Source organism: Pseudophryne corroboree (assembly GCF_028390025.1).
Source record: "Pseudophryne corroboree isolate aPseCor3 chromosome 3 unlocalized genomic scaffold, aPseCor3.hap2 SUPER_3_unloc_40, whole genome shotgun sequence".
NCBI classification, from domain to species: Eukaryota; Metazoa; Chordata; class Amphibia; order Anura; family Myobatrachidae; genus Pseudophryne; species Pseudophryne corroboree.
In genome coordinates, this window is record NW_026967531.1 from 59,218 (window position 1) to 80,271 (window position 21,054).

The 21,054-nt window shown below is 44.2% G+C and overlaps 1 protein-coding gene across 1 annotated transcript in view; it reads right to left on the reverse strand.

Annotated features, from left to right (window-relative positions):
* Positions 1-326: 326 nt before the first annotated feature.
* LOC134984212 (uncharacterized) overlaps positions 327-21,054 on the reverse strand; it is a 211,827-nt gene continuing 191,099 nt past the window's right edge. The window contains 2 exon segments of the mRNA XM_063949844.1: positions 327-2,877; positions 14,777-14,963. Coding sequence (XP_063805914.1) covers positions 1,675-2,877; positions 14,777-14,963 — 1,390 coding nt within the window. The 3' untranslated portion in view covers positions 327-1,674.

The following is a 21,054-nucleotide window of genomic DNA, read 5'->3' on the forward strand; positions in this document are numbered from 1 at the left end:
CCATTAATGTGGCTTCTTTCTTGTCCGGCCAAGCTTGATTTATGGGCTTTGTCATTTTTTTAAGCAGGATAAAGGCTGAGTTTTTTTATTTCTGCAGTAGACTAGAATAAGCCCAGACATTCCCACTTCCATTATACCACCGGAATGTGACGGTCAGTGACCACCGTGCCATCACTTACCTGTATGCTTACACAAAACAGAATGATGGAAAACTTACACGGTTTCTTTACATCTTCTGGGGTCCACTCCGAGATTAGACATTATGGCATAATTACTCAGACGGGAATATAAAACAGAATAAAAAAATAAAAGCTATAATGCAATAATTAGATGCAAACAAAAGCTTTTATTATGAAATACAGGGGAGTCTCCGCACCATATAGATGTAACATACAACAAACCACCGCAGATGGAACCCGGGTGACTCTAATGCACATGATAATGTACAGGGTATATATGAATAGGATCTTGTATCAGAAAACACTCGACACTCCTGATCAAGATGAGTGTCTGCAACAAGTTAGGCAAACTAGAAGTGAAAACACGTTCCAATGGCCGCCATACTGTCGTGCAGCAATACAGATTGTGCAAACTGGTATTAGACATTCACATTTACACAAAGCACAAGATACTAAATAAACAGCAGAAAAAAGACCTAAGCATTTGGGATGTATTATTTAGGAAGTAAATAGAGGTACATTAATGAAAAGCGTGAGTAACAGTCATCAGTCTGCTTGTGAAGGTCTCTAGAGTGGAGGCCTCTTGGACTGTGCAAGGCAGGGCTGCAAAACTAAACGTTCAACCCATAAATGAATGACAGGAGATTCTTGGTACTGCTGGTAACAGTCCTTCATCTGTAGAAGCAAGCAAGCAGGGCAGTAAGGAGGCAGAAGCTGCTTCTAGTACCGTGGACCATGTAATGTTAGGCTGGGAAGGTCAGTTAGCCAATTATGAAATAGATTTTCCATCTTACAGGCAGCCGGTGAAGGGAGCAGAGAATGGGTGTTATGTGGCAGGAACGGGCTGGTTAGGTAACAGCTTGGCTGCTGCATTCTGTACTAGCTGCAAGCTCTGTCATTATTTTGCTGGGTGAGCCAGGTAGATGGCATTGCAGTAGTCTATGAACTTCTGAGGGAATCAAGTGCTTGATTCTGGCTATGGTCCACAGATGGAAGAATGAGGATTTGTATGTGGCAGATACCCAATGTCAGTGTCAGCCACAAACCTGGACATCACAAAGATTCAGCACATGTTCAGTATTTTGCAATTATGAACACCAAAGCATAAATCCAGATGGTTGGTAAAGCTGTAGTCTTGTCCTTTGCTGGTGAGCTTCTATTATGTTTCACAAAGACTGAATCACAGCCAACTGGCATCATCCACCACTGGCGCTCAGTTAGACAACCATTTAGGATTGGTATTCGGTTCTCAGTACATGGAGCAAAAAGCAGGTCATCTGCATAGCAGTGGTAGACCAGGCCATGATGTCTGATTATATAACCCAGTGGTAGCATGTATATTTTATAAAGCTTAGGAGATAGGATTGACCCTTGAGGAACATTGCATGATAGTGATAATTATACTCTAGAAGATTTAAATGGTTCCGTATTTGGGTAATGTCTAATATGTTCAACAAGAGCGGTTACATTTCTCTCACAGCATGAAAATGGCTTCTCACCTGTGAAATCGCTGATGTTTAACAAGAACTGATTTCCGTACAAAACATTTTCCACACTCAGAACAGGAATACGGCTTCTCACCTGTGTGACTTCTCTGATGTGTAACAAGATCTGATTTCTGTGCAAAACATTTCCCCCACTCGGAACAGGAAAATTACTTCTCACCTGTGTGACTTCTCTCATGTCTAACAAGAACTGATTTCCGTACAAAACATTTTCCACACTCGGAACAGGAATACGGCTTTTCACCTGTGTGACTTCTCTGATGTGGAACAAGATCTGATTTCTGTGCAAAACATTTCCCACACTCGGAACAGGAAAATGACTTCTCACCTGTGTGTCTTCTCTCATGTCTAACAAGATGTGATTTCTGTGCAAAACATTGACCACACTCAGAACAGGAATACGGCTTTTCACCTGTGTGACTTCTCTGATGTGGAACAAGATCTGATTTTGATGCAAAACATTTCCCACAATCAGAACAGGAAAATGGCCTCTCACCTGTGTGAGCACGCTGATGAAAAACTAAATGTGATTTGTATGCAAAACATTTCCCACACTCAGAACAGGAGTACGGCTTCTCACCTGTGTGACTTCTCTGATGTGTAACAAGAGCTGATGTCTGTGCGAAACATTTCCCACACTCAGAACAGGAATATGGCTTCTCACCTGTGTGACTTCTCTGATGTGTAACAAGAGCTGATGTCTGTGAGAAACATTTCCCACACTCAGAACAGGAATATGGCTTCTCACCTGTGTGACTTCTCTGATGTGTAACAAGAGCTGATGTGTGTGCGAAACATTTCCCACACTCAGAACAGGAATATGGCCTCTCACCTGTGTGACTTCTCTGATGTATAACAAGATGTGATTTGTATGCAAAACAGTTCCCACACTCAGAACATGGAAATGGCCTCTCAGCTGGCTGATGGGTAATAGGCTTTGTGTTCTGTGTAATACATTTTGCATCTATAGAACAGGGAAACTCTATATCTACTGTCAGAGCTGTAACAGATGCACCAATTTCAGAGTGATCAGGAGAACATTTCCCAGGATCAGGGGGATAAACTGATAGAGCTGGATGTATAATTCGGGTAATGGGGTTATCTCCTGGAGAATCCTGTATACTGTCATTATCTTTTATGTCACAATCCGGGGATAACATTAGATGTCCTTCTGAGATATTCCTGCTTGTGTGTCCATCTGCTGGAAATAAAATACATTATGGAAATATAAAAGCAGACAAGACCCAGGGTGTTACAGGATACAATATATAATTCTATAACTGACATTTTTTACCTGTAATCATTGCTTTTATGTTTATTACAAAACAAGGATGCTTAGACTGGAACTTCGTCAACAATGAACACTCATGTGGGATTACTACAGGTGACATGGACGCTCATGTGCGATTACTAGATGTGACACGGACGCTCACGTGGGATGACTAGAGGGGACACGGACGCTCACGTGGGATGACTAGAGGTGACACGGACGCTCACGTGGGATGACTAGAGGTGACACAGACGCTCACGCGGGATTACTAGAAGTGACAAGGACGCTCACGTGGGATTACTAGAAGTGACAAGGACGCTCATGTGGGATTACTAGAGGTGACATGGACGCTCATGTGGGATTACCAGAGGTGACATGGACGCTCATGTGGGATTACCAGAGGTGACATGGACGCTCATGTGGGATTAGTAGAGGTGACATGACGCTCATGTGGGATTACTAGAGGTGACATGGACGCTCATGTGGGATTACCAGAGGTGACATGGACGCTCATGTGGGATTACCAGAGGTGACATGGACGCTCATGTGGGATTAGTAGAGGTGACATGACGCTCATGTGGGATTACTAGAGGTGACATGGACGCTCATGTGGGATGACTAGAGGTGACACGGACGCTCACGTGGGATGACTAGAGGTGACACAGATGCTCACGTGGGATGACTAGAGGTGACACGGTCGCTCGTGTGAGATTACTAGAAGTGAAACGGATGCTCGTGGGATGACTAGAGGTAACACGGACGCTCACGTGGGATTACTAGAAGTGACAAGGACGCTCAAGTGGGATTACTAGAAGTGACAAGGACGCTCATGTGGGATTACTAGAGGTGACATGGACGCTCATGTGGGATTACCAGAGGTGACATGGACGCTCATGTGGGATTACCAGAGGTGACATGGACGCTCATGTGGGATTAGTAGAGGTGACAAGGACGCTCATGTGGGATTACTAGAGGTGACATGGACGCTCATGTGGGATTACTAGAGGTGACATGGACGCTCATGTGGGATTACTAGAGGTGACATGGACGCCCACGTGGGATTACTAGAGGTGATATGACGCTCATGTGGGATTACTAGAGGTGACTTGGGCTTTTCAATAATAAAACAGCAAAGAACAGACAGTGCTGTCCTGTTTGTGCACTAATAAATAATATATAACCTTTATTAAGTACAGTAAAGTATGTAAGATAAATCAGTGATATATTAAACACAAAGGTAAATGTATAAAGGTGAATAATGTAATAAAAAAAACAAGTGTATTTGTTGTTACACATCGGCATGTATATTATATTGGGTGATAACTGATTCAGTGCTGGTAATCCTGGTCAGTAAGAATAATATTAATATATTACACCCATACGAGAACGGGCTAAATTACATTCAATAATATTGTGGCAGAGTTTCCTCCAGCGGTAATCTCAATGTAACATCATACTGTATGTATAAACACTTTATGGGGGGATTCAGTTCATCGCAAAAACTCCCTAACCAATTAGCAGCAAAAAGTTATTAGTACTAATTCTCCATAGGTTTTACTGCAAGATTTTAATTCTGCGCACAAATGTCTGCGCATTGAGCGGTGTTAGGAGGAACTCTTTTAAAATAAGAATTTACTTACCGATAATTCTATTTCTCGTAGTCCGTAGTGGATGCTGGGAACTCCGTAAGGACCATGGGGAATAGCGGCTCCGCAGGAGACTGGGCACAAAAGTAAAGCTTTAGGACTACCTGGTGTGCACTGGCTCCTCCCCCCATGACCCTCCTCCAAGCCTCAGTTAGGATACTTTGAATCCCGGTTAAGACTCATACCAGCAACACCAATCACACCGTACAACCTGTGATCTGAACCCAGTTAACAGCAAGATAACAGCGGAGCCTCTGAAAAGATGGCTCACAACAACAATAACCCAATTTTTGTAACAGCAACTATGTACAAGTATTGCAGACAATCCGCACTTGGGATGGGCGCCCAGCATCCACTACGGACTACGAGAAATAGAATTATCGGTAAGTAAATTCTTATTTTCTCTGACGTCCTAGTGGATGCTGGGAACTCCGTAAGGACCATGGGGATTATACCAAAGCTCCCAAATGGGCGGGAGAGTGCGGATGACTCTGCAGCACCGAATGAGAGAACTCCAGGTCCTCCTCAGCCAGGGTATCAAATTTGTAGAATTTAGCAAACGTGTTTGCCCCTGACCAAGTAGCTGCTCGCCAAAGTTGTAAAGCCGAGACCCCTCGGGCAGCCGCCCAAGATGAGCCCACCTTCCTTGTGGAATGGGCTTTTACAGATTTAGGCTGTGGCAGGCCTGCCACAGAATGTGCAAGCTGAATTGTACTACAAATCCAACGAGCAATAGTCTGCTTAGAAGCAGGAGCACCCAGCTTGTTGGGTGCATACAGGATAAACAGCGAGTCAGATTTTCTGACTCCAGCCGTTCTGGAAACATATATTTTCAGGGCCCTGACTACATCCAGCAACTTGGAGTCCTCCAAGTCCCTAGTAGCCAGGGCCAACAGCATTACCACTTTCCATGTGAGATATTTTAAGTCCACAGTGGTGAGTGGTTCAAACCAATGTGATTTTAGGAACCCCAAAACTACATTGAGATCCCAAGGTGCCACTGGAGGCACAAAAGGAGGCTGTATATGCAGTACCCCCTTGACAAACGTCTGAACTTCAGGAACTGAAGCCAGTTCTTTCTGGAAGAAAATCGACAGGGCCGAAATTTGAACCTTAATGGACCCTAATTTTAGGCCCATAGACAGTCCTGTTTGCAGGAAATGCAGGAAACGACCCAGTTGAAATTCCTCTGTAGGGGCCTTCCTGGCCTCGCACCACGCAACATATTTACGCCAAATACGGTGATAATGTTGTGCGGTTACATCCTTCCTGGCTTTGATCAGGGTAGGGATGACTTCATCCGGAATGCCTTTTTCCTTCAGGATCCGGCATTCAACCGCCATGCCGTCAAACGCAGCCGTGGTAAGTCTTGGAACAGACAGGGTCCTTGCTGGAGCAGGTCCCTTCTTAGAGGTAGAGGCCACGGGTCCTCTGTGAGCATCTCTTGAAGTTCCGGGTACCAAGTCCTTCTTGGCCAATCCGGAGCCACGAGTATAGTTCTTACTCCTCTCCGTCTTATAATTCTCAGTACCTTGGGTATGAGAGGCAGAGTAGGGAACACATACACTGACTGGTACACCCACGGTGTTACCAGAGCGTCCACAGCTATTGCCTGAGGGTCCCTTGACCTGGCGCAATACCTGTCTAGTTTTTTGTTGAGGCGGGACGCCATCATGTCCACCTTTTTTTTTTTCCCAACGGTTCACAATCATGTGGAAGACTTCTGGATGAAGTCCCCACTCTCCCGGGTGGAGGTCGTGCCTGCTGAGGAAGTCTGCTTCCCAGTTGTCCACTCCCGGAATGAACACTGCTGACAGTGCTATTACATGATTTTCCGCCCAGCGAAGAATCCTTGCAGCTTCTGCCATTGCCCTCCTGCTTCTTGTGCCGCCCTGTCTGTTTACGTGGGCGACTGCCGTGATGTTGTCTGACTGGATCAGCACCGGCTGACCTTGAAGCAGAGGTCTTGCTAGGCGTAGAGCATTGTAGATGGCCCTTAGCTCCAGGATATTTATGTGAAGTGATGTCTCCAGGCTTGACCACAAGCCCTGGAAATTTCTTCCCTGTGTGACTGCTCTCCAGCCTCTCAGGCTGGCATCCGTGGTCACCAGGACCCAGTCCTGAATGCCGAATCTGCGGCCCTCTAAAAGATGAGCACTCTGCAACCACCACAGGAGAGACACCCTTGTCTTTGGTGACAAGATTATCCGCTGATGCATCTGAAGATGCAACCTGGACCATTTGTCTAGCAGATCCCACTGGAAGGTTCTTGCGTGGAATCTGCCGAAAGGGATTGCTTCGTAGGAAGCCACCATTTTTCCCAGGACCCTTGTGCATTGATGCACTGAGAGTTGGCCTGGTTTTAGGAGATTTCTGACTAGCTCGGATAACTCCCTGGCTTTCTCCTCCGGGAGAAACACCTTTTTCTGGACTGTGTCCAGGATCATCCCTAGGAATAGAAGGCGTGTCGTCGGGATCAGCTGCGATTTTGGAATATTGAGAATCCAACCATGCTGCCGCAACACTATCTGAGATAGTGCTACCCCGACTTCCAACTGTTCCCTGGATCTTGCCCTTATCAGGAGATCGTCCAAGTAAGGGATAACTAAAACTCCCTTCCTTCGAAGGAGTATCATCATTTCGGCCATTACCTTGGTAAAGACCCGGGGTGCCGTGGACAAGCCAAACGGCAGCGTCTGAAACTGATAGTGACACATCTGTACCACAAACCTGATGTACCCTTGGTGAGAAGGGTAAATTGGGACATGTAGGTAAGCATCTTTGATGTCTAGAGACACCATATAATCCCCTTCTTCCAGGTTTGCAATCACTGCTCTGAGTGACTCCATCTTGAATTTGAACCTCTGTATGTAAGTGTTCAAGGATTTTAGATTTAAAATTGGTCTCACCGAGCCGTACGGCTTCGGTACCACAAACAGTGTGGAATAATACACATTTCCCTGTTGCAGGAGGGGTACCTTGATTATCACCTGCTGGGAATACAGCTTGTGAATGGCTTGCAATACTGCCTCCCTGTCTGAGGGAGACGTCGGTAAAGCAGACTTTAGGAAACGGCGAGGGGGAGACGTCTCGAATTCCAATTTGTACCCCTGAGATACCACCTGAAGGATCCAGGGGTCCACTTGCGAGTGGGCCCACTGCGTGCTGAACTTCTTGAGACGGGCCCCCACCGTGCCTGAGTCCGCTTGTAAAGCCCCAGCGTCATGCTGAGGACTTTGCGGAGGCGGGAGAGGGCTTCTGTTCCTGGGAACTGGCTGTGTGCTGCAGCCTTTTTCCTCTCCCTCTGCCACGGGGCAGAAATGAGGAGCCTTTTGCCCGCTTGCCCTTATGGGGCCGAAAGGACTGCGCCTGATAATACGGCGTCTTCTTATGTTGAGATGCTAACTGGGGTAAAAATGTGGATTTTCCAGCAGTTGCCGTGGCTACCAGGTCTGATAGACCAACCCCAAATAACTCCTCCCCCTTATAAGGCAATACTTCCATGTGCCTTTTGGAATCCGCATCACCTGACCACTGCTGCGTCCATAACCCTCTTCTTGCAGAAATGGACAGCGCGCTAACTCTTGATGCCAGTCGGCAAATATCCCTCTGCGCATCACGCATATATAAAAATGCATCTTTTAAATGCTCTATAGTCAGTAATATACTGTCCCTATCTAGGGTATCAATATTTTCAGTCAGGGAATCCGACCACGCCACCCCAGCACTGCACATCCAGGCTGAGGCGATTGCTGGTCGCAGTATAACACCCGTGTGAGTGTATATACATTTTAGGATATTCTCCTGCTTTCTGTCGGCAGGTTCCTTTAGGGCGGCCGTATCAGGAGAGGGTAGTGCCACCTGTTTAGACAAGCGTGTGAGCGCTTTATCCACCCTAGGGAGTGTTTCCCAACGTGCCCTATCCTCTGGCGGGAAAGGGTATGATGCCAATAACCTTTTAGGAATTATCAGTTTTTTATCGGGGGAAACCCACGCCTCATCACACACTTCATTTAATTCCTCGGATACAGGAAAAACTACAGGCAGTTTTTTCTCACCAAACATAATACCCTTTTTAGTGGTACTTGTATTATCAGAAATATGCAAAACATTTTTCATTGCCTCAATCATGTAACGTGTGGCCCTACTGGAAGTCACATTTGTCTCATCATCGTCGACACTGGAGTCAGTATCCGTGTCTGTGTCTGCCATCTGAGGTAACGGGCGTTTTAGAGCCCCTGATGGCGTTTGAGACCCCTGGACAGGCACAAGCCGAGTAGCCAGCTGTCTCATATCGTCAACTGTCTTTCGTAAAGAGCTGACATTGTCACGCAATTCCTTCCATAAGCTCATCCACTCAGGTGTCGACTCCCTAGGGGGTGACAACTCTATTATAGGCAATTGTTCCGCCTCCATCTCATTTTCCTCCTCAAACATGTCGACACAATCGTACCGACACACCGCACACACACAGGGAATGCTCTGATAGAGGACAGGACCCCACTAGCCCTTTGGGGAGACAGAGGGAGAGTATGCCAGCACACACCAGAGCGCTATATATAGACAGGAATACCACTATATAACGTGCTTTTCCCTTTATAGCTGCTGTTATTATCAAAACTGCGCCAAATTAGTGCCCCCCCTCTCTTTTTTTTTTTTACCCTTTTCTGTAGTGCAGGACTGCAGGGGAGAGCCAGGGAGACGTCCTTTCAGCGGAGCTGTGATGGAAAATGGCGCCCGTGTGCTGAGGAGATAGGCTCCGCCCCCTTCTCGGCGGCCTTTTCTCCCGCTTTTTGGTGAATTCTGGCAGGGGTTAAAATACATCCATATAGCCCTGGGGGTTATATGTGGTGCATTTTCGCCAGCCAAGGTGTTTACATTGCTGCTCAGGGCGCCCCCCCTTAAGCGCCCTGCACCCTCAGTGACCGGAGTGTGAAGTGTGCCTGAGGAGCTATGGCGCACAGCTGCAGTGCTGTGCGCTACCTTGTTGAAGACTGATGTCTTCTGCCGCCGATTTTTCCGGACCTCTTCTTGCTTCTGGCTCTGTAAGGGGGCCGGCGGCGCGGCTCTGGGACCGGACTCCGAGGCTGGGCCTGTGTTCGGTCCCTCTGGAGCTAATGGTGTCCAGTAGCCTAAGAAGCCCAAGCTGGCTGCAAGCAGGCAGGTTCGCTCCTTCTCCCCCTAGTCCCTCGATGCAGTGAGCCTGTTGCCAGCAGGTCTCACTGAAAATAAAAAACCTAAAACTAAACTTTCACTAAGAAGCTCAGGAGAGCCCCTAGTGTGCACCCTTCTCGGTCGGGCACAAAAATCTAACTGAGGCTTGGAGGAGGGTCATGGGGGGGAGGAGCCAGTGCACACCAGGTAGTCCTAAAGCTTTACTTTTGTGCCCAGTCTCCTGCGGAGCCGCTATTCCCCATGGTCCTTACGGAGTTCCCAGCATCCACTAGGACGTCAGAGAAAAAGGCTTTTTAGAGGTTTCCTACGGTATTGTTTTACTGACCTATAGTTTCCTACTGTATTGTCTTACGGACCTACAGTTTCTTACTCTATTGTCTTACTGACCTATAGTTTCCTACTGTATTGTCTTACAGACCTACAGTTTCTTACTCTATTGTCTTACTGACCTATAGTTTCCTACTGTATTGTCTTACGGACCTACAGTTTCTTACTCTATTGTCTTACTGACCTATAGTTTACTACTGTATTGTATTACTGACCTATGGTTTTTTACTGTATTGTTTTACTGATCGAGTTCCCTCTGTAATGTCTTACTGACCTATATAGTTTCTTACGGTATGGTCTTATTGACCTAGTTGTCTTCTTTATAGTCTTACGGTTTTCTTCTGTATTGTCTTGCTGACCTATAGTTTCCTACTGTATTGTCTTACTGACCTATAGTTTCCTACTGTATTGTCTTACTGACCTATAGTTTCCTACTGTATTGTCTTACTGACCGATAGTTTCCTTCTGTAATGTCTTACTGACCTATAGTTTCTTCTGTATTGTCTTACTGACCTATAGTTTCCTTCTGTATTGTCTTACTGACATATTTTCCTACAGTGTTGTCTTTTCTTACTGTATTGTGTAACTGACCTATAGTTTCCTTCTGTATTGTCTTACTGACCTATAGTTTCTTCTGTATTGTCTTACTGACCTATAGTTTCCTTCTGTATTGTCTTACTGACATATTTTCCTACTGTGTTGTCTTTTCTTACTGTATTGTGTAACTGACCTATAGTTTCCTTCTGTAATACAACAAGCAAAAAATGAGAAAGCGCTATTTCACTTTGGTATTAAAATATTTTACTGATATAAAGATCACAATACTATAAATGTAAACGTATACCGGCCAGTATGACAATTAAAACACAATTAATAACATAAATTCTAAATCATCACACAGTGATATATTCTCATTAATCACCCTTAATCAATCAGAACCATCACTGCTTACACTGAATATATTTACTTGTATATTGATATTATCCTTTATCACAATATACTTAGACTAATCTACACCACTAATCTAATGATTAAAAAATATATAAGAGATTCCAGATAGATTTCACAATAGATTAACCAATGATTAGTAGGTTAAGCATGCATGCAATCCCTTAAAAAGCTGTAGAATGGAATAGTATATTTCCAGTTCCAACTGCACAATGAGTTAATTTGTATTCAGTATGTCCCTTATGCATACATTTATTAATTAGAGGTAGTATGCAAGCACGATTCCTCCTTTTCAAACAAGAACCTCCAACCACTTTCCTTCTTGTGGGAGGTATGAATCAAATTAGGTCGGCAGTGTTGGATTCAGTCCAGAAATAAATACAAATGTTCTCTACCAAACCACAGCCTTTAACCAGCCACTTCTTGCACAGTTGTTTTGGTTAATTAGGTGAGGCACATATAATCAGGTAAGTTGTTATAATGTGATGCGTTTCCACAAGGACTAGAGTGCATTTAGCAGAAGCACTCACTAGCAACTTTATCCTTGATGTTCGCTACAGGTGCCAGCCTGATTGATAAAAAAACACTCTCCTTCCCCTGTGCACTGGGGTAGGGAGAAAACAGTTCACCAGCCGGTATTGAGGGTTTATGAGCCACACTAATATTTGTAGCAGATGATGGAGAATGCTCTCCTGACTCACAACTCCTCTGGTATGCCCACAAACGCGTTTCTCCGCCTCAGGGTCCGTTTCAGCGGCTTCATCAGTGTGTAAAATAGCTGCCCGTCACCTCAGATCCTTAAATACCGTTTTTTCCGGTTCGCGCATGCGCACTGCGCTCGCAGTTCAAACCTCGTTTCCAAACTTGTTCACTGGGCATGCGCACTGCGCTCGCGATTCAAGCCTCGTTTCCAAATTTGTTCACTGGGCATGTACAGTCAGCGGGCTTATAATCCAAGCCTCCTTTTGAACTCACTCAGTCTGGAAATAATCATATCAAATACAATATCTACCTCTAATGAGTAATCATTTCTCCTCATTAATTAATATCTATACATATGCACAACTAACTTTAAATTTATATTATTATAACGGTGAGATGACAAAAACTTTTTTCTATCAGTGTTGTAATTCATATAATACATTTACGTACTTGCCATCTAGTGGCCAATATTAATATGACACCCCTCAACCTGTATCATCTCTAATTCATTTATTTATTCATTTTATTTATAGGCTCAGATAGTTTATTGGCCTTTATATTCGAATGACCAATCTATTACATAAGTCACATGATCACATTTCTACCCCATAGAATATATTATAAAACCACCCATTTATTATTATATAATTGTATTTATATTTAGATTAAATTAACCAATCCTCCTAGCCTTATATTATACACTCTATTTTTGGATTTTTGACTTATAGACCCCTAATATAAACAGTCCTTCTTCAATGCCCCATTTAATCTACATCAACAATCTAGCCCTCAATGAACATTTATCATTTATCAATAATTCCATCAATTCATCATTCAGTATGGCTCCTTTATATTTTATATTTACTATTTTATGTTTTCAACCAACCAACAGCTCTCTCAATATATATATTTATCACCAATTCCCTAAAATCTATTCCACTAAACTCCGTTTAGCTCCACCATGTCATTAAGTCCTCCCGGCACCAATGTATCCATTTTGTAGATCCTATAAGCCTCTCTCCTACATAAAAGATTGAACCGATCACCTCCCCGTGCAGTGTTCTTAACCTGTTCAATAGCTACCATGCTACTGTTGTCAAATTGAGAATTCTGACACATTATTATATGACTTGACAGTGGGTGTTTTGCGCCCTTAGATACATTTCGCCGATGTTCCATGTATCTAATATGCATGGTGCGAGTGGTTCTCCCAATGTATTGTTTACCACATTGGCAAGTGATCAAGTAAACAATATATACAGAGTTGCAGTTTAGAAATTCCTTTATCTGGAATTCTTCACCCGTATTAGAAGATGTGAATGTCACCCTCTTTCTCGGTGCATTTTTACAGGACAGGCAATTCAGCTTACCACACTTGTGGAATCCTAGTGGCCTTTCCGGAAGCCACGTGTTTTTTTTGGTGTATTGGATATTTTAGATCTTTCAAAATGGCTCGCCACCAAAATTGAACGCAGATTATCTGCCTTCCTAAAGATCATTGGGCCCTTTGGATCCAGTTGGGGTTTGAGAACTTCATCTAACAATAGAAGAGACATATTTTTCTTTATGACCCGTTCAATTTGGCGGGCACACCCATTATATTGTGTGGTAAACAACATACTCCTTTTATTGTTATCCTCGTGAATAAAATTTTCCCTTTTATTTTTTCTTTTTGGTACCAATAATGTTTCCCTATCTATTAATTCTACTTCATGAAATTATTTTTCTAATAGATCTCGAGGATACCCCTGTTCCTCAAATGCCAGCATAAGAGTTTTTGCCTGTGTTTGAAAAGTCAGTAATGAAGTACAATTTCTTCTGATACGTACATATTGTCCCCTGGGGATATTTTCCTTCCATTTTCTTTTATGTGAACTGTCAAATTGAAGATAATTATTTTGATCTACAGATTTGATACATGTTTTAGTTGTTAGTTTGCCATTCTGTACTGAGAGTGCTATATCCAAAAAAACTGATCTCCGTTCTGCTAAAACTGTAAGTGAATTTTAAACCAAATTGGTTATTATTAAGTCCTTCCATATATATCACAAGTGATTCTAAATCCCCACCCCAAACAAAAATTAAATCATCTATAAACCGGCCATAGTAGACCAGATCCCCACCAAGTCCGCCCCCCCACATGTTGGTCTTCAAATACCCCCATGTACAGGTTCGAACCTGGCCCCCATGGCCACACCCTGTGTCTGTAAATAAAATTGTGAATCAAACAAAAAATAATTGTGTGTTAATATAAAGTGAATAGACTTCAACAAAAAATCACGAAGAGAATCCGAGACCCCACCTTTTACTAGATATCCTTCTATTGCTTTTATGCCACCTATATGTGGAATATTGGAATACAGTGATTCAACATCACATGTCACCAGATAGTAATGTTCTCTCCAAGTGACTTGGTTGATTAAATTAAAAAAATGTTGTGTATCCTTAATGTGTGATCTCAGATTCTCCACATAACCCTGCAAGTGATGATCTACAAAAAATGATAAATTACTAGTGAGACAACCCACTCCCGAAATAATAGGACGCCCTGGTGGATTTACAAGTGTCTTATGAATTTTGGGCAAATAATAAAATATGGCCGTGATGGGATGTGGACATAACAAAAAAGTGAACGTCTCCTTGGATATGGCACTCCCCGCAAGGGCATCATCAAGCAAATCAATATATTCTCTTTGGAATTCAGTGGTGGGGTTATTTTTTAGCTTACAATAAAACGAGATGTTACTAAGTTGTCTTGAACATTCACACAGATAATCCTCTGTATTTAATATAACAACCCCACCACCCTTATCCGCCGATATAATTGTTATATCTTTGTTTTTATGAAGGTCTTTCATGGCCTTTCGTTCCCCAGGGGTCAAATTGTCCCCATATGTCTGCTTTTCTGCCCTTTCACAGATACTTCTAAAAACTAGCAAGGGTAGATTTATAAAAACTTTCTACATACGGACCTTTATAGTTCAATGGGTAAAAGTCTGAACTTTTTTTGAAGGTTTTAGTTACATCGTAGATTGGGACAGTAACAGCTTCATCCTGAGTAGGACCTCCTGCCCCCTTCTGTTGTAATGATTCTAATATCTGCACAGCAATATCATCATCCATATCCAGTACAATGGGGTTTTCATCTACTTTATGTGCTTTAAGGGTTTTAAGTGCAAAATAACGCTTACGACTTAAGGTCCGTACGTATCTGTTCAATTAATTAATTCAATTAATTACTAGGAAGGAAAATAAAATGGAAAGGGATGTTGTAGACTACCAGAGTGGAAATTATTTGGAATTGTATTGGAGTTGGATTTTTTCCCCTCATTGGATGTCACCCCAGCATAAATGATGCTCTAACGTGAGTGCGGACCCTCTGCCTGTATATATATATATATATATATATATATATATATAAGCCAGTCCTTTGAGGTTTATTATTGCTGCCCAGGGCGCCCGCCCTGCGCCCTTACAGTGCCCGCTGTGTGTGTATGTGTGGGTGCAATGGCGCGCGTTATCCCTGTGAAGATCTGAAGTCTTCTGCTGTCTTTGAAGTCTTCTTTCTTCTTATACTCACCCGGCTTCTATCTTCCGGCTCTGTGAGGAGGACGGTGGCGCGGCTCCAGGACGAACGGCGAGGGTGAGACCTGCATTCCGACCCTCTGGAGCTAATGGTGTCCAGTAGCCTAAGAAGCAGAGCCTATCACTTAAGTAGGTCTGCTTCTCTCTCCTCAGTCCCTCGTAGCAGGAAGCCTGTTGCCAGCAGTGCTCCCTAAAAATAAAAAACCTAACAAAAGTCTTTTTCAGAGAAACTCAGGAGAGCTCCCCTGCAGTGCACCCATTCTCCTCTGGGCACAGAATCTAACTGAGGTCTGGAGGAGGGGCATAGAGGGAGGAGCCAGTGCACACCCATCTAAAGTTCTTTATAGTGCCCATGTCTCCTGCGGAGCCCGTCTATACCCCATGGTCCTTACGGAGTCCCCAGCATCCTCTAGGACGTAAGAGAAATAGAGGTATCATTTGTATCTTTGCTATTGTGTGTCCTGTGTGATCTGTAGGACTTGGAGAAGGAAGCAGGGTGCCAGTTTGGCACATACATAGACCTAGGACCTTCACATTTGGTGGCAAGCAGTGGGTATTGCACAACTACACCTTCCCATTTGCTGATATGGAAGATGGACACCTATTAACCAGCTGGCAGGAGGATCTATGAGGACTGTGTCCAAGAGGAGATAACCATGGATGGGGTATTATTGTCCTACTTCCTGACCACCAGTCGAGGGTGGCATCATGCCCCAGGCTGACCAGCATATTCAGCTGACAAGACAATTATGAATTATTGTTCCCACTTAGCAATTTAGAGAGTGAGGAGCTGAAATCTGAGAGTTGGTCTGTACCTTGTGGTTTAGAAAGGACACGTGTATCAGAGGCTGATAACCCAAGATCAGAGCAGGAACTAGATGGGGATATGTTGCGCTACTGTAAGCCCCATAAAAGTTTTGTGGACTGTAACTATGTCAGCACTAGGAGACATCCAAGCAAATGCTGATACAGTGGATGTTAGGAGACAACACTTGCAACCCAGTCTTCTCTGTGATGTAGAAGACTCAAGTCTAGCCAGCATAGCACAGAGAAGAGAAAGGGATAATGCACCTGGGGTCATGAAGGAGATGCCAGCAAGAGTAAGAATAGCATTCAGCCAGACCCTCAGCCGGTCAGGATGGGGGAGGTGAGCGATCTGGGGAAGATGGAGGATCCTCCAGGTGACATCCAGCAATAATCCACTGGAGGGGGCAACAGTGATTTAAGGCCCAAAGGATGGGGTAGGGGCTGTTGAGGGGATAGCATAAGAAGATCTGCAGATACCCCCTGCAGCCAACTTCTGTGCAGACGGAGGTCCTCAACCGTTGCCTACCACTGCCAGCTTCCTGGATACGGGCCTGCTGATGCAGATTACGCTCCTTGGAAAAGTGATTTATAGTAAAAGGACTGAGTTCTCCGCATTAGTCCCAGTGCTTGGAGGGTTATATTATTACCATATGTATCCTGCTTCTGATGGATGATGGAACCATCAGTATATGGACTAGAGCGGCAGGGATGTAAGGAGCATGAAGAGAGTTCCCTTTGTAAATTCTCCATACAGGGAAGTTACCCATTGCAATGGCTGACATGGAGGATGAAGAGGAAAAACACTGCTGTCTCCAAGCTTGCGGAAACCATTCCCAATATTCATATGAAGGCCCGGCGAGGGTACAAAGGTGACCCCTGTACCGGGCCCCAAAGTGCCAAGGGGCTCCAAGCAACAATATCACTAGACAAACTAAATTTGTAACACCCTGGCCAGCAGAGCAAAAATATGAAAAAACAAACTTAAAAGTGACCCCCCCCATAGTGCGCATGTGCAAAAGTAATCAAAGATGGAGCATGACGATGTGTGGCTCTCGCGTGTGATGTGCGGCGCTGGTGAGTCGGTATATGCCTTTCCTGGATTATGCAGTGGGCGCCTAGTAGAAGCCGACCCAGCTGAGGAAGCAGCACTTGATTCACAGCAGGCGCAGCACATAAGCGGTAGGACAACATCTCTGCCCATTACTCTGCAGCACATACGTTACTTGCACTACACTCCCTCATTCATTGTGTGTGTCTAGTATCCACATTAACTCTTCTGCTGTCCAAACAACCAAGAGGTCATCAATAAATCTCAAATAAAGTGCCACTTCAGACCCGAAATGATCTTTTCTATGATAATGGGTACTATTTACAAGTGCCAGGCTGTGCCATGGGGTCCTAAGTGGCCCCAGCATATGCCAATACTTTCATGGCATCTACAGTAATGGCATTGGTTTTTTTACCAAAATTGTCTTAGGTCTGAAGTGGCACACTACCTGATTTATACTGATGACCTCTTAATTGTAGTAGACTGCTGCCAGATCTATGCAAACTGAAGAAGTCAGCCTCCCACCCTGGGTCCCCCCAGGAGGAGGCCTGCACCATCAGGCTGATGGCTTATCTTCAGATTTGAAAACCGGTCTGGTAGCCCAATACCTTTTAGTTTTTCCAGACCTGTTGGATTGGGACTGTTTGCCTTTACCCTTTCCTTTTGCTTTTCCTTGATTCGGAAAGGACCGGAAAGCTGGAAACTAGGCTTGAAATTTTGTGTGAAAGGAAACTTCACTTTCTTAGAGTCTGATTCGGACTCCAACATACTGTTAATTCCTTACCAAAAAAATATCTCCAGTAAGCAAAGATAAGACCCCAGAACCTTCCTGGATTCTGAGTCAGCTTACCATGTACATAGCCAACCCGCTGCTGTCTGAGAGGCCATTGTACCCATATACAGGTCCACTGATCGCTGCCTGTTTGATATGTGCAATATGAGACCTTTGCTCTCTAGATGCCACTAAAATATCCTCCTTCGATGCATCAGCCCAAGCCATGGCTGGTCTAACGATTGTCCAAGACAAAAGAAAAAATGGTCTTTAGAAAACAATCGACTCTCCTACCCGTGGCTTCATTTATTGATGTTGAAAACAAAAGTAATGCAGATTTTCGCACCAATCTAAGACCTGTGAATCTATTTTGGGAGCCACGTGCCTTTTTTTTTTTTTTAAACAGTCCCCAGCTGGACGAGGATAATTGGAATTCCACTTCTTGGAATTCTAACTTACTACTGGGCGTAACCCAAAATTTCCATCAGCTGTTTTGGGATGTTTTAAACACAGTTGCCTTAGTTTTTAAAACAGGCTCTGCTGCCTCTTCTAAGGATAGAATGGCTTACATAGCACTAATTAGATCAGGTATATCCACTAAGCTGAGACCTTCCGAAGTGCAATGAGTCCTCATCCTCCAACGAATCCTCATCTAAAACATGTGTAGACTGGGAAGATGTTGTATCATGTCTATGTGATTTACTTACCACCAGCCTTTCAGCCTGCTTTTTTGAGAGTGATAAAAAGTGGAAAGAGAGGGTTGGCGTCGAGGGTGAAATAAAAGATTGATACTTATCTAAATAATGGGGTGTGTTGACTTTATGGCGTCTCTGCTTTCCCCTTTATATTCTTAATGTTATTCCTCCAAAGAATTTCGGACAGTGCATGTAAAATAAGGATTGCAATGATTGTAAATTATATGTTGAACCCAATTACAGATTAATTATTCCTGTCTGGTTATTCTTATATGTAATTTATCTTAATAGATGTACCTAGCTTACACAATAAATGGTATAATGAAACCCATAGCAGTTTCTTTTCAGAAGATTTAGGAACCGCACATATTTCAATAGGGTAATCTCATGAGGTGGACCCGTACCTCAACTTACACAATGAAAATTGATAGCAGACTTATCAACGTATCTTTAAGACAAGACCACGCTCCAATAAAGTACAACAAAACAGTGCACAGAATGGGTTCCTACAGTGCGTACCTAACTTACACTGGTTAGGTGTAATATCATCATATAAAGGTATCTTTCAAGTACAAAAGGGCGTACCAGTACTCACAGGTGTTCTTATATATTGCAGTCACATCAAGGTATCTTTATCTTCTTTTCAAGAAGATGGAGGCTCATTTAAAAAGTATAACAAATTTTAATTAAAAAATCTTATAAAAGAATTACAGAGAATAAGTAAAGCATTGATTGCAGGAAAGCACCGCCCGTGTTGGGGATTGGGAGGACCAATACTCAGTCTACAAGAACCGGCATCTATAGGCTAAATATAGTAAAAACAATGGCCGTACCTTTCTCCCAAAAACGAACGGTGTATTGTCCAGCAGGCAATGGTCCTCGCCAACGCGTTTCGAGTTTACTACTCTTTATCAAGGCTGATGGAGGACTGTGAAGAGAATGTATTTATATTTCTCTGACGTCCTAGTGGATTCTGGGAACTCCGTAAGGACCATGGGGATTAGCGGCTCCGCAGGAGACTGGGCACAAAAGTAAAGCTTTAGGACTACCTGGTGTGCACTGGCTCCTCCCTCCATGACCCTCCTCCAAGCCTCAGTTAGAATTTTGTGCCCGAACGAGAAGGGTGCACACTAGGTGGCTCTCCTGAGATGCTTAATGAAAAGTTTAGTTTTAGGTTTTTTATTTTCAGTGAGACCTGCTGGCAACAGGCTCACTGCATCGAGGGACTAAGGGGAGAAGAAGCGAACTCACCTGCGTGCAGAGTGGATTGGGCTTCTTAGGCTACTGGACACCATTAGCTCCAGAGGGATCGAACACAGGCCCAGCCATGGAGTCCGGTCCCAGAGCCGCGCCGCCGGCCCCCTTACAGAGCCAGAAGCAAGAAGAGGTCCGGAAAATCGGCGGCAGAAGACATCCTGTCTTCACCAAGGTAGCGCACAGCACTGCAGCTGTGCGCCATTGCTCCTCAGCACACTTCACACTTCGGTCACTGAGGGTGCAGGGCGCTAGGGGGGGGCGCCCTGAGCAGCAATAAAAACACCTTGGCTGGTGAAAATACATCACATATAGCCCCCAGGGCTATATGGATGAATTTTAACCCCTGCCAGATTACACTGAAAAGCGGTAGAAAAGGCCGCAGAGAAGGGGGCGGAGCCTATCTCCTCAGCACACTGGCGCCATTATCCCTCACAGCTCCGTTGGAGGGAAGCTCCCTGGCTCTCCCCTGCAGTCACTACACTACAGAAAGGGTTAAAAAAGAGAGGGGGGGCACTAATTAGGCGCAGTATTAAAAATACAGCAGCTATAAGGGGAAAAACACTTATATAAGGTTATCCCTGTATATATATATATATATATATAGCGCTCTGGTGTGTGCTGGCAAACTCTCCCTCTGTCTCCCCAAAGGGCTAGTGGGGTCCTGTCCTCTATCAGAGCATTCCCTGTGTGTGTGCTGTGTGTCGGTACGTTTGTCTCGACATTTATGAGGAGGAAAATGATGTAGAGGCGGAGCAATTGCCTGTAATAGTGATGTCTCCCCCTGGGGGGTCGACACCTGAGTGGATGGGCTTATGGAAGGAATTACGTGACAGTGTCAGCTCTTTACAAAAGACAGTTGATGACATGAGACAGCCGGCTACTCAGCTTGTGCCTGTCCAGACGTCTCATAGGCCGTCAGGGGCTCTAAAGCGCCCGTTACCTCGGATGGCAGATACAGACGTCGACACGGATACTGACTCCAGTGTCGACGGTGAAGAGACAAACGTGACTTCCAGTAGGGCCACACGTTACATGATTGAGGCAATGAAAAATGTTTTACACATTTCTGATAATACAAGTACCACTAAAAAGGGTATTATGTTTCGGTGAGAAAAAACTACCTGTAGTTTTTCCTGAA